The sequence below is a fragment of the Aplysia californica genome, unplaced genomic scaffold, assembly GCF_000002075.1.
Source record: "Aplysia californica isolate F4 #8 unplaced genomic scaffold, AplCal3.0 scaffold00170, whole genome shotgun sequence".
Classification (NCBI taxonomy): Eukaryota; Metazoa; Mollusca; class Gastropoda; order Aplysiida; family Aplysiidae; genus Aplysia; species Aplysia californica.
In genome coordinates this window covers 1,150,185-1,170,184 of record NW_004797440.1, presented here as the reverse complement: position 1 = coordinate 1,170,184, position 20,000 = coordinate 1,150,185, and the positions used below count along the sequence as shown (strand labels likewise).

Sequence of the window (20,000 nt, the reverse complement as noted above, 5' to 3'; positions counted from 1 at the left end):
AAGAAAAACTAGCAAATATTTGTTTCTCGTTCAAATTAAAGAGCTAAACATCCCCCTCCCTCCTCCCTCGAAGTATGTCAAGGGAACGCCGATATCTCAATCTCAGTTTTTTTATCACACTGGTCTCAAGGGGATGGTCCTAGTTCGAACCTCCAGAAGGGTGGGGTGTGTTGTTTTTTTTGGAGGGGGGGGGGTTGTTTGTTCAGTTTTCAAGTGTCTCCACCCTCCTGTCTTATTCTATTGCAGAGAAGATGTTAAATTCGTAGGTCTCTCCTCTTAACTGACCTAAAACGACGTTGACAAGGGCGTTAAACCAGCAAAACCCGCAACAACAAAACAAAACAAACAACAACCCACAAGCAAACAAACAAACTAGCCTTAAAACTAACCGAAGTGCTCCTTCTGTGGTGCTCCTTGTGCCAACTGTGACTGTTCTCTGGGTTTTGTGTTAGGTCTGTTGAAGCGCTGAGGCATTGTTTGCGGATCTGAGGACGGAAAGAGAAGGGGGTGGGGTGAGGGTCGAGTAGGGGGTGGGGATGTGGTGGAGTAAAAATGAGAGGCGTTCAAGCAAACAATCTAGATTCTATCTATTACTATTAGTGTCCCTGCTTTCGATAACAATCGTGCTGGTAGAATACTGACTGTCGTTGGGGGCAGTAATGGTCTTTAAGTTATAAAATGATATATAAATCTAGATGTCTAGACTGTAAAGCGCATAGAGCTCACTGTCAAGGGGAAATTTTTGCACTGTGCAAATGCTTATTATTATTATTATTATTATTATTATTAGTAGTAGTAGTAGTAGTAGTAGTAGTAGTAGTAGTAGTAGTAGTAGTAGTAATAATAATAATAATAGTAGTAGTAGTAGTAGTCGATTATTGCGTAATTATTATTAGAAATCGGTTGGTTCAAGTCAAGATACTTCTACATGTATTTGGAGCTAATCAAGACAATTGCAACACTGATTAAAAGACGTAGCAGATAGATAGATAGATAGATAGATAGATAGATAGAGAGAGAGAGAGAGAGAGAGAGAGAGAGAGAGAGAGAGAGAGAGAGAGAGGGGGGGGGAGAGAGAGAGAGATGAACAACTCGCTAAAACAAACTTCTCACAATGCACTGCCCTTGCGTGTAACGGCGAAGCGGTTAACCATTGCACCAAAGATGTAATTGGAATATACATGTCATTTAAATGGAAGACTGGTTGATATTAGTCTTAAGTAAGTTCATGAATTGACCTCCCTCAGCAACAGAATAAGCTGCCTTTTCCAAGAAAGCTTTCTGTGTGTGCATGTGTGTGTGCACGTGTGTGTGTGTGTGTGTGTGTGTGTGTGTGTGTGTGTGTGTGTGTGTGTGTGTGTGTACGTGTTAGGATGGAGTAAAAAGAATGGAAATGGCGGAGATTGGGTTAGGAAAAAGACTTCTGAACATACCACGTTCCTGATCAGACTCTGTTCCATGCTGTGCTCTAAATTTCCGTCTGAGAGTGAAGCTTTGTGGCTTACACGCCCTGCGAGTACCTGGACAGAGCAGAAAAAGAAGGTGGGTGGTAATAACCTCAGGCCTCAGATAGAGAATTTTACGTACAGGCTGCAGGTGGAGCATTTTACACCCTTTCTAGATAATATGGTATTTCATCGAAATCTCCTTGTAACGATTACCTATTCATCTCTCATTTAGAATCGTGCTGGACTATGTGGTCGAAGTCTTCAGTTCTAATCCCACCAGGACGCACGTAATTGAACGTTATGTTTGTTGTCTTGCTTGCTTTCCATTATTCATACATAGTGATCATGGCAACAGGGAATACCGGAGCTCGTGTAAAGTTGAGTGCGAGAGTCAACTCTGAAATTGAGCTACTAAAGGGTCCTGGATGAATGTAGTCGAATATGATATTATCTTTTAAATTCGCGTGTTCAGGCAATGATAGTACATAACAAGATGGGCCACTTCTCTCTTTGAGCCAATTAAAAAAGTGTCCTCAAAATTTGGTGGCGCCCTCTTCACAAAAGCGCACTCTTTGCGAACAGAGTTACCCTACTTGAGTTTTTAAAAATCAAAGTGAAACTAGCAAGTTTTGGGATAAATTTCGGAAGAACGCTTTTTAAAAATGGTTACGCTGACAAAAAACCTCTTCCGGAGGAAAGGGTGATTGTTTTCTTCGTTTAATTTGACTTTAGAATGAAAGGCGAGAGGTCATTAAAGTATAAATAACCTAAAACTCTGCACTGAACGAACTCGAACTGCTGATGAACAGCAGTCGATCTGCGCACGCAAGGAGGTGCTATTCCTATTCTTCTTCTGGAAAAACGAAAGAGAGCTTCAAAACAGACTGCAGCGCCATCTGAAGCAAAGAGCATACTTCCTGCGGACCCTTTTTTGGCTGAGTGAACCATCTTGTTATGTACTATCATTGGTTCAGGTAAGCTGCTCGGCATGTAATATACGCGAACCATGTCACTTAAAACTTTGCTTAAATGATCACAAATCTCCGTTTGGAAGGCATTTTTGGAGGCTGTTATGAGTATGGGTTAAAATTAACGAACCCAATTTTCAATATACGGTCAAAGCTTTCTAAATATTAATGTTGACCTTTTAGTATATAGTAGGCCTACAAGAAGAAGTAACCGTAGATCTGGTTTAATAGGAAAAAAGTTGAGCTGAAGAAAATATTATGTCCGCTGAACATCTACCGACAAAAATTACAAACATATGACTGATCTCTCTCTCTCTCTCTCTCTCTCTCTCTCTCTCTCTCTCTCTCTCTCCCCCAGATGAATTGAGTCTCGATTCCATTTTTTGGTTGCCCCTGAAAGACAGCTCGAAGAAACCTGCCTCCTTAATTACACAAATTGTGTCAACGGGGGAGAAAACCCCCCATTAATTTTTTGCAATTAACACCTCCTCCCCATCCCCGCTTTCCCCATCCCCTTCATACCATTCTCTTTCTTTCACCCTTTCCCTGAAAATCCTTCAACCAGCTTGGTATCTTACTGAATCTAATGGGCATATGTGGTGTAGTGGATAGATGATTCGTGGTTGCACGCAAGAGACTCGAGTTCGATTCCCGAGTGTGTGTGGGTTGGGGGGGGGGGGGTATCGAGTATTTCGGTTTTTCTGCTGGGATGTTAAATCTCTTTCAGTCCGAGTTGGCACTGACAGACAGGGTCGAAGCCCGCCTCCTAAATAATTTAAGTTATCAGTCAATGTGGACGTAAAAATACACCAACATTAGACCAAAAACCCCTCCAAAAAATAGATAAACAAACAAAACCAGAAAAAAATATAATATTGGATCAAAATGAAAAGGGAACATCGTAGTTCGTTTTGATTTCAGAATTGTTGACTCACCTACAGCTGAGTTGGATACGTCAATGAGGTTTGAGCTTGCTGTGTCGACATAGGTGAGTTTTGTTAAAGTATTCCTTGGAATCATCGCACAGTGGTCAGTGAGGTGTCTGCCTATTTCCTTAGACGGTGTTGTGGTTCGAGAGTGAAGATGGTTTGGGGTAGACTGTTGTGTGCCAGATGGAAAGGCCGAGCAGCTCTCTGGTTTCCCCAGCGGTTTTAGAGGAAACAAAGCTAAAAATGTTGTTGAAAAGATAGAGACTGCGCTATCTCAGGATTACAAAGTTCTATCTGACACTTTTGGACGTTTTGAGCTACTAAGACCAAGAGGTCAGAAATCAAATCTTGTTCTTTCTGCTCTATCCAAAGTATTGCATCAAGAAAAGCTTGACATGCTGTGAAAGTCACATTTGTTTGCGTTACATTTCTCATAACTAGGTACTGAGCAGATAAAAATTTGTCATTTTGTACAGTAGTATTTTTTATCGTACTTTTAGAAGGAATTGGATATGATTGTTACCCCTCCTAACACAATAGAGCAAATTTTTTTGCGAAAATATCGATACAGAAAACTTCAACTCATAAAATCATATGACATCCCTTTCCCTCCTCTCTCTCTCTCTCTCTCTCTCTCTCTCTCTCTCTCTCTCTCTCTCTCTCTCTCTCTCTCTCTCTCTCTCTCTCTCTCTCCCCTCTCTCTCTCTCTCTCTCTCTCCTCGCTCGCTCTCTCTCTCTCTCTCTCTCTCTCTCTCTCTCTCTCTCTCTCTCTCTCTCTCCCTCCATCCCCGTCTCTCTCACCTCTCTTTTTTTCTTTTTTTCCCTCTAATTGCCATTGTCTCTCTTTCTTACTCTCTTTATCTTTCTCTTCCCCTCTCTGTATCTTTCAATATCTAGCTTTCTCACATTATTTACTTCTTCCATGTAGTTGCTATTATGGTAGGAAAATCACCATGCAAAGTCACACCACTGTAGGGTCTCTACAATACTCAGTGATCGTATTACTATACAGTACATGTGTACTAAACTAAACTGCACAAGAGAAGGGGAAGATAAAGAAGGGGAAGATATTCCCTGCCAGTTCAGCACCACCAAAACTTACGGAGGCCGCTTGAGCCCTGTTTTTCCAGTCAGCGCATTTAAGGATCTCGGATGGATAAACGCAGACACCACTCAAAAATAAATCAAAATCTGGTCTTTCTGCGAACTTTTCCAAGTTCCAGTCAATGGCGACAGACCACACAGTACGTGAAAATGTTTCTGGGATTTGTAGTTCACCATGCGCACCTTCCTAGTTTTTCCCGAAAATAGGTTTCGGTGTGAAAGTTTCCTACTTTTATAAGGCTGTGCTGGAAAGGGGAGTGAGTGTGTGTTTGAGGGGGGTGTATTACCCTTTAGAATACAGAAAGGAGTGTTACATTCTCTATACACTCTCTTTGGGTGGGGGGCGTGATCTGAGATGCTACAGTGCTGAGCTATAAGTTGCACGAGTTCATATTATAAGAATTACTGCCATTCATTCTTTATGTTTATTTTAAGAATCTTGCAGTACAACGGAAAAAATAGAACAGTGGACGGACATCATGAAAACATTTAAGTGCAGCTGTTTCCTCATGCATTCTTTTTATTTCCGTGTCTTCCTTATCAAGAAGAGCTTATTCGGCAGTGGATGCTCTGGGGGGAGGGGGAAATGTGCTTCATCCAGCCAAGCCGGAATTGAAGCCAATCTTATGGTTCAATATGTCTCAACCGCCAGATGAAGATACCGTTTTAGCGGGGGATACAATAATTATTTTGAGTGAGGTCATCCCTCAAAAGGTGATACGGTACTTTTTTAAAGCTGAGGTTGATGACGCTGACAACAGGTAATGCGATAAGTCTACTATGACAAGTGAAAAACACCAATAATGCTGAAATGAACGAAACAATGAAAGGTAGAACACTGTCAAAAGGATCAATCTCGGAAAACCGAGCATTGAGTGAGATTTACAAAATCTCGCCCATTTCAAATTGTTCACAATGAAGATAATTCATAACTTTCAAATAATTTGTAAATTCAAACTCTAATGCACGTATCGATGTTAACAGAATGGTAGAAAAGTGAATTAACATTGACATTGTGATGAGTAACTGAAAATCGAACACTGTCTCACGACAACGAGGTCAGCACATGAAGGGAACTCGAAACTTTCGGCCAAGGAACACAGATTCTTTTATTTTGTTTATTTAAGCCATAATATTTCCATTTATTTTATCATGATTGTAAATACAAACATCTATTCTCTCAAAGGCCCCTGTGTGCAAGAACTCTTGATAATTCTTCCACTTCTTTAATGCATGAACCTGGACCTGCAGCGTCGGCAAATGCCACTATGGTACTTTCCTTTCCCTTCTGAGCCACGAAAACAGAAGTATCACTGGTGCCCACGATTGTCCCTCGTTTGGAATACATCAGGCACCTGTAGGTATCAGCAAGCAGAGTCATCCTGACCATAAGGCCGTAGTTTGACCGCAGAGCACACAGAAGTGTCAATTTATTACTGTTAGGTATATCATTGATGCCTTGGGAATGTGCCAGCGTTCTTCCTTCATTGTCCATGATGAAGGCTTTGAGAACTTTTCCTGCAGAACAAGACAAACTGAATGTGTTTGATAAAGTAAGTAAAGTAAAGGAATTCCCGAACAGAACTTTAGGGTGGTTTTTGTGCAAGCGCAATAAGCAGCAAACATACATACATACAGGGTTAAAAGGGGGCCGGGCGGGTGTGTGTTGCTGTTGTTATTATGGTTGTTAAGTGCAAAAAATTTGCTCGTTCCATTGTCTGCGTTATTATAACAAAATTCCTGCTTATTACCTCTCAGCCGTTCAACGTCATTGCCTTTCTTTTAACTTCATTTCCCCCCGAGAGTAATTATTCTGAATAATGTTCTATAAAATCGTTCTCATGATGTGTTTTACATTTTTAAGTATGCTGCTTATATTCAACGTCCCCATTGCCATATGTTTACCTATCCTATATTATTAAACTGAGATAGAACAAGCCAGATTGTTCCCTGTATTGAGAAATAAAAAGTACGGAAGAAGGAAAAGAGGCCACAGTCTCCATAGAAGGTATAACGAATTCCCAGTATGACAGATGGGGCGTGAGTGCAGGCGTAAAACGTAGCAAACGTTGATCACAGTTTGATCCTGGGGCAGAGCGGCAGAAGATGGCAATGAATGTATAAGGGTTAAGGCAACATTGATGGACATGGAGGCAAAGTCATAAACAACAAGTGGTGAGACTCAAAAACCTTAAATGTTAAAAGAATGCTGGTTATCGGTTATTCTCATGGATTCACTGCAAACAGCTTTTTTGTTGCACAGGGTGACCCAGAATCCGCGCATCATTCTGAAAAGCCTTCTTCATACGCAGAAATTGACGATTTTGTTAGTCTGATCAGCAACAAGCATTATTCTCACTGGACACACAATATAAACTGATACAACATAACAATATATACACTGTAACAGAACAGCGCCTAGTGGCGTTGGTGGCCTAGCGGTTAAGCTACCGGACCGGTATTTGTGAGAATGCGGGTTCGGGGGTTTGAGCCTCAGCTCAGTCCAACATTGTGTCCTTGGGAAAGGCACTTTACACGAATTTCCCATTTGGCTCGTTCCTTTCAGAGAAGGACGTTAAACTCGGAGTTCACGCCTCTTAAATGACCTAGTAGTGTTGATAGGGGTGTTAAGCCTTTACTATTTCACCATTTTTAGAACAGTGCCTGCTGCTATATTCTTCTTTATTAAGGCCTACACATACCAACCTCTTTGTAAGAGCATTTCAAGCAGACACTCAAGTGACGACTGAGATAAATCAACGGAAGCCGTGGGCGTCTCTGTTTCCCATTCCGTCTTTTGGTTACATTGACGACAGCTTCGTTCCCTCTGAGCTATTGTTCTGAGCTTCCCGTGTCCCCCTTTAGCCCGGCCGTCAGTCAGCTGAATGTTTAGCGCTGGAGATGTTGCCCCGCTAGACAGACAGGAGGCTGCTTTTTGTTTCGAGCCAACAGGGCTGGAGATCCTCTTTGTGTGACAGAATACCTTTTTTGTATTGCATGTGGCTGGGAAGGAAGAGCCTTCGGCCGATCCACTCCCTTCTTCCTCCTCTGACCCAAAACAGGAGCTGAAAAACAAACTTAGATTGGCTTCCTGTTGGGCTGTGCATGTGTCCAGTTTTGTTCTCTCCCTGAGCACGCTAGGAGTATCGTGGTAAGTGACGTCAGAGATCTGCGTGCCTGACACTGTCTCAGGAATTGGGACACGAACCAGGTTGTCGGAGGTTGGAAGGTTGGAAGCTATCATCCGTTGAAGGATATTCCTTTCAAATTCTCCTTCTTGACAAACTGAAACGCTGCTTGCACTCTTTTCTTTTACGTGCATATCTGGCAGTTGCACGTTTGCCAGGTCGTTTTCTCCGTTATTTTGTGTGCAAGATCCATTTTCAGTATTAGCATCATCAATACACTCACAGACTTGAAGAACTCCGTTATTATCTGCTTCATCGCTGTTTATGACAATCGGAGAATATTTCTGACCACACTGAGCAGATAATTCTGTGCACTTTTGTCCTTTGTACTTTACATTGTTTTCTTTAAATCTCGGAGTCGTTATCATGTGGGCATCAGTGTGTCTTGAAGCCATTTCGTCATTGTTAAGTTTCTGACTGCTAGAATCATTGCGTTTTTGTCTCCTATTTAGAACACATTGTTTCTTATGGATAGCTGGCCCATAGATGTCAGTCTGTAAACAGCGCTCTGCATCAAATTCCATGTCCGTAGGACTCGGATCTTGGCTCAAGAGTGGATCGTCTAACTCTATAACGGTTCCTCTTTCAATGTCAAAGAAAAATCGACTCTCTGGCTCAGTGTGCTTTACTCCTTTTCCAGAAATAAGCAGAGATTTAATAGCTGCACATTTTTGCCATCGAGATTTCGACCTCTGAAGGACGTTTGAGGGTTGACTAAAGTTCTCAGACTTAGAATGCTCTGTCTTAACATGGAATTCACTTTTCTGGGTTATTTTGTCTTCGTTTATCCGTGAACTAGAACCAAATGTCGGCATACTGTCCAAACATTGTTCTTGGGGCCCAGGTGGCATTTCTGGCTCTTGGTGTCGGTCAAAAACAGTTTTGACGACAGAAGATAAACATTTTCCTGGTTTATCTAAACTGCTCGGCCTTTGTCTTGTTTGGTCTTTTGAAATGTTTGTACTTTTACCAGTATTACGTTTAACTTTGATGGTAGTAGACTCTTGTGTTACCAGCATGACAGGGATATTGCTGCAATTTATTTCACCAAACTCTTTTGAACACTGTTCCTTTCCCGACATGACGGATACATTAGATACATTCAGCTGTGTGACGCCTGTTATAGAATGTTGTGCTTTCAATGCGCTTGGGACGCTTGCAACAGATGAATACACTTCGCCTGTCTTTAGAGAGAATGCTTTACCTTCGGCTGCGTCCAAAATATTCGCATCCAATATCTTGCTCCAGACTGTATCGCCATTACTATCCTTGCGATTATGCAGTTTTTGCCAAGGTGAACTTTGGTGTCCAGCCTGGGGGGAAAGACTTTCAGAACAAACTCTATCTTTCAAAAGCTCACCATCGACTTCTGTAGCATCATTTTCACGGTGGAGAGTGTTACAAAGAAGAGAAGATTTACGTGTATACCGTGTTTCTTCGACAAAATATATATCCTGAAAGGTGTCTCCTGTTTTATTGTCAGAGTTATTATTTTCAAAATTGGTTCTGGTAATACATCCAACTTTTTCGATGCTGCACCCTATACCATGTGGCATAACAGATGCGTCCCCGCAACACAAAGGACCAGCACTGTCTGCCCTCGGAGATAACTTGCAATTGGAAAAGTTAACGCTTGAAGTCCGAAAAACCATCGAACCTGCTGACTGAGCGCTCCTGTCTCCTTGCTCTACAGTTTCATTTACACTTGTCAGCACACCTTTTCCTGTCTTTTCACCAGGGTTGACAGTGGCCGGACTGGAAAGTTCTAAACTTCCGCCAAGAGTGGCAGAGCTACTCTCAACAGTATCTTTAAAGTGTTGTTCCTCAAAGGTATCCTTGTCAACTTTAGGATTTTGCCCATCTTCTCCCCAAAAGACGGCGACCCCACTATTAATCCCATCTGCTTGTCTTTCTTCCCTGTAACTGCGTATCAAAGTTTCAACATTTGATGAACTGTAAAGCCCCCCAGGCGTACATTGAAGGCACCCTCCCGTCATCTCTGTACAGTTTTCACCAGAGGAAGATAGTGCAGACATTGTTTTCCCAGTATCGAGATCCTCTTGAGGAATTTCTGGTACTGGGGACAAAGCCTTGGAGGCAGTAGCATATTCAACTGATGACCTTTTCTGGGTGAGTAAAGGCATATCTGTTTGTACCTTGGGGGCCGTCTCCTCTGCCTCCCATTGCAGAGACCCTATCCCAGGGTTATGGGCCAGTACGCTATTCACATGGGTGCTACCTACTTCACTGTAGCACTGGATATGGTCAGACGTTGGCAGATTAGCTGTAATGCAATAGTCAGGTTTGCAAGCTTCCATATTGTCTAAGAGAGTTTGTATCCCCCATGGCTCATCCGAGAGATTCATTTTTTGATAAGACATTATCTGCGCCGAAGCGGATTCCCTGGCGTGTGTAGAACCACAGGGGCGAGATTCGTGATAAGAATAAGATGTGTTTCTCGTTGGTGTTACAGCTCTGGAGAAATTACTTCTCTTCAATATGCCCAAACCAGCAATGTTTTCTTCAACTAGCCGTTTCCATAAAACAGAGGGGTTTTTAGACAAGGTCTTCTTTTCCAAACCATGACGACCATGAAGCTCATTCTTTTTATCCGATTTATTTGATTTTGTGTCTCCCTGTCCAAGGAAACAGGTGTTATCTTCGGGAATGCTTGCATTGTTTTCAATTACCTTACTCGATTGTTTGAAATTCGTGTCTATAGGAGATGAAGTCTGCATTAGTTGAGGGGGGTCACAAATTTCTAAACAATGTATTCCCTTAGTAGCAGCAGGAATGGGGTAGGGTTGAAAGCAATGCTGTGCCGAATTTATCCATTTGAGTTTCTCTCGTCTCTTCCTTCGCCTGCGTCTTCTGAAATTAGTTTTTTGGCCCTTTGTCTGGAATTCGTTATCGCTTTTAGACCGTCGTGGAGATCTGGATTTGTGCTCAGACATACTCAAAGACATCTTAATTCTTTCTTCGCTGAGGGACCGTTTATTATGATTTCTTATTAAAGATCTACCTTTGCAATGTGGATTTTGTAATTCTTTTGAAATGCATTCAATTTTGGGACCTTTTTCTGAAATATCCAAATTTTTCTCTGCAGTGTTCGTGAGTTCGCTAAAAGAAGCACCTGCTGCTTCTTTAGAGAACCCCGAAACTTGCTTCTCATTTTCAATCCTCTTCGTTGCTGTCTTGTCAAGGGCGATGCCGGTCTCGTGAATATGTTTTGCGTTTTCAAACATGCTTTCAATATTCAGTGACAACATCCGATTCCAGTGTGTACGTGGGTTTCTACTCAGCCTCTTCACTTTCGAGCTTTCCATACTTTTTTTTTTTACCTTTTGGATGAACCTAAAACAAACGGAGCATCTCTCTTGATTTTGTACCCATGGGTTGTGGCATTAGAAAAGCGCTTTAGGACTCGGGATGTCTAGGACATTCCAGTGTTATTGCAATTGTAATAATTCCCCCAAGCGTGATTACGTTAGACATTTTATTATGAAAGCGCATCAACCTAACGTGCGTGTAAATTACGTGAGGGTTAAAGTTTCAAAACACCACAATACCACGCAGAGGAAGTTCCGGTGTTTCGTTTTTCTCAAGCAGTGAAAGCACTCTTTGCAATGAAAGTAGGGGGATTATCCGTCTATATTTAATGCGCAACTCCTTTGACTCGTTGAGAGTAAAACCATAATAAGTCTTGGGGGGGGGGGTGATGATAATTATGTTATGTTTCTAGTCAAGTCTCTGATAACTCTATGGCATAACACATTGGGAGAACTAATTCTGTCCTGCGTGTGTAAAGTGAAACACCCTCGATGCTATTGGTTTCATTTATTTGAGTCATACTCGCCAAAACATACGACTCATTAATAAAATCTTATTGTATTCACACTTCATCCGACACTTTCTCATACAAAAATAGTCCAACGGCAGGGGCTGAGAGAGACCGTTTAAAAAATAAAACAGACAGAGAAACCTTCTTCAATCTTCTTTTCTTTTCTTTTTTTTTTTGCGCATCAGTTTGCACACCACTGTCTGTGACAATGGGGATAGCCTAATCTTTGCACAAATGAAAGCGGATTCGACAAAGGCCAATTGCTCAAAAACATTTCGCCTCCGGTTCCATCAACATCACGCTGCTAGCTGTAATCTGAAGCCGGTATGGTGCAGTATAAATTTTTTCCATTTCCCCTGACAGCAAAAATAAATAGCTGCTTTGGCTTAATTGCTTCTCATGAATTTCGCAATGCACAATAGAAGAAAATATATTATCCTGCCTTTCAAACAATCTCAAACTAACTATATCATTTTGTCTCTCTGATACTTCAAAGATAATATCTAATTGATGAAAAGGCGAAAATGGTGTATTTAGTCTTAATTTAGAAAATGTATTTTAAAAATTTTTAATGTATATTCTAGGTGCTTTTACGTCCCCATCAACATAATTTAGATCATTGAGGAGGCTGGCTTCCGATGCTGCCTGTCAGGAAAAACCCAGGCTGAGAGGGATACAACATCCCCCACCATAAAGTATAAAGACCGTGAGACTCGATAAAAATGTTCTCCGCGCTCAGGAATCGAACTAGGTTTCCTGCATACGACAGCGAATCGCCTGACCGTTATAGAAGTGCCCACTACAGATGGGATCGGCCGATCGGGCGATACGCCGGCAATAAAATGTATAAATTTGTGGTAATATTTCTAGTCCTAAAAATTCAGGATTATTTATCGGGCATTTCTGCGACATACGTTTCCTTCTTTGGGTCTGTTTTTCAGCTCAACATGTCAACATCAAAATCAAATCGTGTATACAGTGGCCAGACTGCAACAGCTTCTAACAGTAAGTTGAAAGGGTGTCCTGTTTAGTGCTTCATCGTCTGTACTTGTGTGATAGTTTGCAACAGCACTCAACCCCACCCCCCAACCTCTCCTTTTCCCCTCCCAAATAAAAGAAATTGCATATTGCGCACACAAACACACACACACACACACACACACACACACACACACACACACACACACACACACACACACACACACACACACACACACACACACCGGGGGGCTCCCGTGGCCTTAAGGTTAAGGTGTTCGACTCTCATTCAAAGGTTCCGGATTTTCTTCTCTAAAATTGTCTCTCTGTCACCTCCTTTCCAGCTCTCTAGCAATGTTCTGTCGTCTGCTTCCGTCTCCAGTTTCTACCCCACCCCTTCACCCCCTTTGCCCCCTCCTCTGGGCTCCTGACTCTTTCTGCAGGCTTTCTACTGCTTCTCCTTGCCCCCTTCTTACTGCTGTCTTTCAGCCACACCCTTGATCTTCTGGTAGGAAAGATCTACGCCTAGTCTTCTCGGACAAGAGCGAAAAATCTCGGAGGTCCCGTGTGCAAGTGGCACATGTTGAAGATCCTTTGGTGGTCCTAAAATTGACAAGAGTAGGCTTCGGAGGTCGCCCTTCCTACCAACTGAAAATGTTTAATGTGTCCCACTCGCTCATATGACCGTATGCAGTTGCGAGCGCCGTAAGACACTTACCAAAAACAAAACAAAAAAAGAAAGAAAGAAAAAAAGGGGGAAAAATCAGACCCACTTGTGGTACAATGGCATCACCGATACGTCCTACTTTTTTTCTTTCCTTCTGTTATATCAGATTCAGATTACCTAGCTTCATTCTGCGCTTAGACCAGTATGGGGTCGATGTGCTGCTCAAACACCCATAAACACACGCACGCGCACACACACGCGCGCGCGCGCGCGCACACACACACAAATACACACACACACACACACACACACACACACACACACACGTAACATTCACTCTATCATCCATTATTGCACTAAATAAAACGAATACAAACATGCACAAACAAAATAATATGATCATATTTGTGTTTCAAGTGCCGTTAAAGCCTTTCTCTTCTCACTTTTACGTATAGCAAGAAATGCTAAAGAGAGAGAGGAGACACAGATACACTTGCAGACAGAAACAGGCAGACAGAATGACAGATAAACGGACAAATAGTTTCAGTAAGATTAAAGAGATGTTCACCATACTATCCAATTGTCGATTGTGATCCTTACCAATTGATATTGGGCTATCTTGTCAACGGTGTTTCGCTCCTGTTTCAGAAAGGAAAAGTCACTCCCAGTTTAAGACGTCAGCGGACATCAAAACCCAGCAGTGTCCCTCCTCGTTGAAGTCGTCACAAGAGGAAAAATTGTTTTTAGTGCGCCCTTCGAACAGGGTGAAAGATTTCAGTTCTAAGAACAAAGGCTTTTTCTGGCAAGCAGGCAGTGGTGAAAAAGAAAGTGCGGTAAAATCTTTTCATGTTCACAAAAACAAGTCGCATCAGGCTAAAAACAAACTGGTTAAAAAGAATCCTTCATTTAGGAAGGTAAAAAATATCATCAATGCAGCAACGAATTCAGTAAAGGTATCTGTACCGAGTAATTCCAGTAAACCCATGTTCCAAAAGCGTTCTGAAGGCAGAGGGGATCAGAAAGAAATGAAAAGAACAATTTATAAAGTCAAAGCGGAAACTGACCCTCCTGATGGGCGTGGCGGTAGCCAAGGCAACCTTAGGGATGAACTGTCCACTCATGAAGCTGACAACAACAACTGCACAACAGAGAGAACACAGAACAATTCTCTCCATACAATGAATATCGATCCTAGATCTATATGCAGTTCGGAGGAAAGTAAGATAACACAATAGTGCGTGTTCATTTTGCATTTTTATATCCCCCCCATCTCCCCCCTTCTCGCCATCACCGCTTCCAAAGTCCATGTAACTTCATAAAGTGCCAAATCTGAAACAGACAACGGCGACCATAGTTTTCCGTTCGGATGCCCTAAAAAAATTCCATATTTTCGTAATGTTTCCCCATCACCCATCTGTTCAGGTTTTCCAAATAACTTCCTCTGGGTCTGCTCAGAGAAAGAAAGAAAGAGAGAGAGAGAGAGAGAGAGAGAGAGAGAGAGAGAGAGAGAGAGAGAGAGAGAGAGGGAGAGAGAGAGAGAGAGAGAGAGAGGGAGAGAGAGAGCAGGGGGAGGGGGGTAGAGAGAGTTTGAGTGTGTGTGTGTGTGTGTGTGTGTGTGTGTGTGTGTGTGTGTGTGTGTGTGTGTGTGTGTGTGTGTGTGTGGTTTTTTTCTACCGTTTAAAGTTAAAGACATCTGGAAGTTTGTCTTTGATTAGCCAGACTCAAAAGTACAGGTTCGTTGTAGGAGTTATTTATTTTGTTATACAATGTATTTTCTTTCTCAAACGTTATTATTAATTGCAAGGTGAAGCTTCATTTCAAGCAAAGTCTTATTGACTGAAGTGTAACCGAATGATAAGCACTATTGTAACACGACGTTAAATGGGCCAGTAGGTATGAAACGTTGATGTTAATCTCGTTACGCTCATGAGATAATTGCCTTGGTCATTTTTGGCCGGTTTGAAGTTTTTGGTTCTGAAATGAAGAGCATGGCCAGCTTGGTAATATAGTTCATTTGGACAAAAGAATAATCGAAACAAAAAATCAATTGAGTGTACCAAAATTCAATCGACTCCCAGAGTCAATTGTTTGAAAGAAACAGTCCCCCCCCCTCCCCCCCCCCCCCCCACCCATTTTCTCAAAATGGCCAAAATGACTTCTGTATTTATCTCATGAGCGTGGGATCATAATTTATTGTGAACCACCCAGAGTGCAACAGAAGTGATATCTATTATCATTTTCCTTCACAGTCTGTAGGGAAAAGCTGGATATCGATCCAAACACAAAATCAGTTACAGACTCCAACAAAAACAACCCGAGAGAAGAATCACAGACTGAACTGAAAACTGATTCAAAAGCTGAAACGAAACCTGCAGAACCGCTGGATTCAACGGCAGACGATTCGAACATCGAACCCAAAGAGAATTTGAAAATTAAAAGTACCCCAAAAGAAATTACTACAGACGGCGAGACAAAAGAAGAGGTGAATACAGAGGATGGCGTGTGTTCTGTGGTAGACGATGAGGACGGAGAGGAAGCTGAAGGAGAAAACCAATCGTCAGAGACGTCTTTTGACTACGACGATGATAGCTTTGAGAAAAGCGAGACTTACGATCTTGCAAACTTTAACTTTGAACACCTCACGAAACCAAACCAGGAGGAACTCGACAATACACAGGAGGAGTACAAGATATGTTGCAAGGCGGAAAAGATTATCCCCAACGCTTTCATAGGTTTAATAGCTTCTCCAGAAGTTTGATTGCTTTATTTTTACATTTTACTTATTGGGCGTTTCCTTTCGTACGATTGTTTCATCCATGCTACGTCCAAGTATTTGGTTTTTTCGTTTTGTTGCTGTTGCTGGGCGTTTTTTAAGAGTGACGTTTACGCTGACTGTCTTTCTGTCTCGCGTTATGGACTATTCATGGTCTGTTTTATTTCTGATTTGGGATGTATTGCTTAATGGAGATTTTCATGCCTTATTTTTAAGTAGAGGAAGTGTGTGTTTGCCCTACTCTGTGGATGACTTCTGTTCTTGAACCTTCGTTTGTGATGATTGCATCCTCGCATTTACATTTTACAACGGTTTCAATGATGGTATCTTTTAGATGTATTGTTTGGCTAAATTATTTTGAGTTCTTGCTGGCCATATCTTTGCTTTCTCAGCACTAATGACATGCACTTTTTAGAATATTACAAGAAAGACGAAAAGATAAAAGTTTTAACATTTGGAAGATATATCACCATGTGAGCGTGAAGTTTTGTCGAGTCTTGAAATCGAATCAACTGGTTCATTTTCTTCCCAAGTCATTCCATCTATGCCGTCTGCGAATCTTAGACTGCTGATTGGTCTTCCATTTATACATGTATATAATAATACTGTATGACTGTATGTACTGACGGTGAACTGGTGACCTGCTAAAGCATCGTCCACCAAGAGGCGCTCCCTAAAGATGTAGAAAAAAGTAGGGTAGAGCAAATGGCCTTGCTGCCTACGAAACGGTTGTAGTTGACAAAGTTTGAAGCTTTGGAGTAAAGTTTAAATGACAGCAGTTAGACATGAGCTGATCGATAGATAGATAGATACCACAGTCTCATGTATCTTTGCCCACAAATTTATCTCCCTCCTGAAGTTCGGAGCCTCACCACGACAGCAATGATTCTGAACAGCCAGCAGCTGGGAGCCCGTGGAATCATGGCGCTCTGTGGTGCTCTGTGCAATAATTGCATGGTCACGGAGTTGGAAATCAGTGAGGACGACATTGGTGAGTTGTTACAGGTGTCCATGTGTTCGTCTATTTGTCGATTTGTTTCTTTTTTTGTGTGTCTTTTTTTAAAACCAGTTTTACGGCACTTGCAACACAATTTAAGTAATATAAATGCCCAAGATTAGAGGTATTACTAGAGAGCAACAAACACAAAAAAGGATTAGGGGTAAGGAGGATAGAAGTGTAATAGGGAAGAAGGAGCAAACCAAACCACTGGCCAACCACCCACTAATTTATCTTTTTTTTAGCTTAGTCGGTATACACTGGCTTTGGGGCAGATGGTTTTGATTTCGAATTGTCAAGAGAGTTTTCTTGAATTAGACTTTTAGTTCCCAAGGCTCTCCCCTAATAGGGGTAGGGGAAGGAGGGGGAGAAGGAGGAAGGGAAAATGAAGAAGACAATCATGATGATGATGATGAGGAGGAGGAGGAGGTGGAGGAGGATTATGGCGATGATTATGACAGTGTTATCATGTTTATCCCTTATCATTAGGTACAGAACGTTCGTCAGTGAAACAAGAAACATTTAAGGACAAATTAGTTGCTTGTGCAGTCATGACTTTCCACCAGTTTTGCTAGGGTGTATTAAAGATAACAATGTGTGTTACATTGAAGATCACGTCCCTTGTAACTGTACTGCTTTGAGAGGGCTGTCTAAACCGTTTCATATCACGGGTGGGTATATATGTCGCAGTATTGTAAAGATAAAAGCGTCGGTGCAATTTCACTGGCGTCTGCGGTGTAGAGGATAACCGCTTCGCCATCCCACGCAGGAGACTCGAGTTCGATTCCCCGTGAGGGTGAATTTTTATCGAGTATTTCGGTTTTGCAAGATTACGTTTACGTCGGTGGCCTAGTAGTTAGGCTCTCGAACTCCCAACTGTAAGATCAGGAATTCGAATCTCGTTAGGGCACCGATTTTGTGTCCTTGGAAAAGGCACTTTACTCGAGTTTTCCTCACTTCACTAGGTGGGAATTGATAAACAGCGAAATATTTTGTTAGTTACTTAGACTCTAGTAGTTGAGCGCTTAATCAGCTGTGCTTTTGACACTGCATGTTTCCCGTGAAGCCGAAATGTTTCTATGTGTTCTGGGGTCTTTTGGAGTAATACTAACAGTGTTAAGTGCATAAAGCTGTCTGTCGAGCGGGGTATGCACTATACAAAAGCAGTTTATTACATATATACGGATGTCTAAAAAAAGAGGACCTATATGTTCATTATTTTACCAATTTTAACCAAATTTGAACGCTAAAAATTTAACCTGGGGAATATCACATTTTTTATATATAAAGAAAATCAATTCACGTGTTCGAAAATTATTAATTTTTTAAAAAATCAACCAAAATTGGGTGAAATGCAAAACGTTGTGACTTGTTAAAAATCAACAGTGTTGACCTTTTTTTCAAATAGCCACTAGATTTTTCTATCTGTGCATTGAAGAACAAATTTTAACAAAATTATAATTCCAAGTATATTCAGGAAAGGTGGTTGTTATTTAAATTGTATGCTCCAAGTGTTGACCATTTCTCTCCGTACAAGCTCCAACGTACCACTGGAAATTTTGAATAACCGTGTGACATGTTGCTGAACGATTCTTTTGACCTCCTGATCAACATTGCGTTTCAACTGTTTGATTGTTTGTGGGTTTGTTTCCGTAGACTATGTCTATCAAAGAACCCCAAAGGCAATGCCTGAAGGGGGGTCAAGTCAGGGAAATACGGCGCCATTCATTTGCTGTCGGCTTCTGGCCTCTCCAGAAGAGACGAAGTCATTTTTACTCAATTATACATCGGACACACACACGGAACACATAAGTACCTCCTTCAGGGAGACGAAAAACCGTTCTGTGTTGGATGCGACACAGATTTTACCATTAGGCACATTTTAACAGAATTGGCCTTTACTGTAAACTGTAAAAACAGTTATTTTGATTTTAATCAGATTTTCATTTTGAAATTGTTATTCTGTCTCAAGTTTTTACCTTTTTCATATTGAGCTTATGCAATTGCGAGCACCGTAAACCCTTACTAAACTAACTGAGCTCTCGGACTACACGACGTTCCCCAAACCTTTCTTTTTTTGTAACTGTGCAGGGGCTACTTTTGGTGTGTAGGGTGTGACTCCATCCCACTGGATGGCACCAGGTCTCCTCAACAGTAAAACACCTTCTCTTCCTCAAACTTTTCCTAATTTTTTGGAAGTGACTGCCTTGATTTTATCGTTCTAGTCCTGAAACCAGAACCGGTCGACCATGGCCCCTTTGGGGAATGTTTTTAAGAAGTTTTGTGTTTTACCCAATTTTCGTTCAAATTTTAAAAACTCGATATTTCTCAAACGCTTTTAGCGGTTTTCTTCAAATGTACAAACTTGAAGTCCCCCAGGTTAAGTTTCATTTGTTCGGGGTTATGTTGAAATCAGTGCAAAGATGAAAGAGCTATAGCTCATAAAGTGGGTTCTCATTTTTTAATGTTTTAAAGACTCCCTGTAAGATATTCTTTAAAATTGCATGTACCCTGCTTATGCTGGTATATACGTTATTGTAAAACATACATTTGTAAGGATCAATTAACATTTTTTTTCATCCTTTTCTATCTACTATCTTTCTATTCCTCACACTATTTGGCCTGCAGATCTCAAAAGCATGACCCACATTTGCGAGATGTACACGGAAAACCAGTTCTTAACCCGGCTTGATTTCTCCAACAACCGAATGGGACGTTTACCAGTCAAACTGCTAATCGACACGCTTACTGTAAGTGTCTCAATGTAGGTGTTGTTACGCCCTTATCGACCCAATTTAAATCACTTAGGAGGCAGGCATCTGACACTGCCTGTCGGGGCCAACCCGCGCTGGGAGAGACGCTTCCCAGCAATTCCAGCAGAAGAACCGCGATACCCAATAACAATGTTCTCTCCAGTGGGGAATCGAACTCAGATCGCCTGTGTGCAATAACGAAGTGCATAACCGCTATACCACAGACGCCAGTTGTGGGTGGCTTTGTGGGTGGCTTTGTGGGTGGCTTTGTGGGTGGCTTTGTGGGTGGCTTGTATGTAAAATGTGGGAGGAAGAGCTGGAAATTTTATTGTCTTTTCTCGGGGGGTTTTCGGT

At 41.7% G+C, this 20,000-nt stretch overlaps 3 protein-coding genes across 4 annotated transcripts in view; 1 reads left to right on the top strand and 2 right to left on the bottom strand.

Moving 5' to 3' along the window:
• Nucleotides 1-4,640, bottom strand: part of LOC101861438 (guanyl-specific ribonuclease pgl-1) — an 11,440-nt gene extending 6,800 nt beyond the window's left edge. Inside the window, exons 1-4 of one of the 2 annotated variants that reach the window (XM_005098020.2) lie at nt 4,448-4,640; nt 3,352-3,582; nt 1,434-1,520; nt 390-485 (exon numbers count right to left, since the gene is read on the bottom strand). In XM_005098020.2, the coding sequence (XP_005098077.1) occupies nt 390-485; nt 1,434-1,520; nt 3,352-3,436 (268 nt within the window). In that variant the 5' untranslated portion in view covers nt 3,437-3,582; nt 4,448-4,640. The remainder of the gene's footprint in view (nt 1-389; nt 486-1,433; nt 1,521-3,351; nt 3,583-4,447) is intronic. The other variant, XM_005098019.2, reaches the window with a different exon arrangement.
• Nucleotides 4,641-4,748: 108 nt separating this feature from the next.
• On the bottom strand, nt 4,749-11,119 carry LOC101861037. The gene is made up of 2 exons (XM_005098017.3): nt 7,156-11,119; nt 4,749-5,967 (listed from the first exon to the last, which is right to left on the bottom strand). Exons 1-2 carry the CDS (start codon nt 10,961-10,963, stop codon nt 5,630-5,632), a joined length of 4,146 nt encoding a protein of 1,381 aa, XP_005098074.1. The 5' UTR covers nt 10,964-11,119; the 3' UTR covers nt 4,749-5,629.
• Nucleotides 11,120-11,624: 505 nt separating this feature from the next.
• Nucleotides 11,625-20,000, top strand: part of LOC101845092 (leucine-rich repeat-containing protein 45) — a gene marked incomplete in the record, with an annotated part of 20,443 nt that continues 12,067 nt past the window's right edge. The window contains 6 exon segments of the mRNA XM_005098034.3: nt 11,625-11,802; nt 12,420-12,483; nt 13,772-14,341; nt 15,373-15,855; nt 16,756-16,887; nt 19,522-19,643. Of these exon segments, the coding sequence (XP_005098091.2) occupies nt 11,713-11,802; nt 12,420-12,483; nt 13,772-14,341; nt 15,373-15,855; nt 16,756-16,887; nt 19,522-19,643 (1,461 nt within the window).

What these genes read in the sequence shown, in the direction of transcription:
- LOC101861037 (XM_005098017.3), bottom strand. Translation starts at nt 10,963, where the DNA reads ATGGAAAGCTCGAAAGTGAAGAGGCTGAGTAGAAACCCACGTACACAC. An exon ending in TGAAATGCTCTTACAAAGAG is followed by an intron (nt 5,968 to 7,155) that starts GTTGGTATGTGT and finishes CTTGTTCTGCAG; the next exon opens with GAAAAGTTCTCAAAGCCTTC.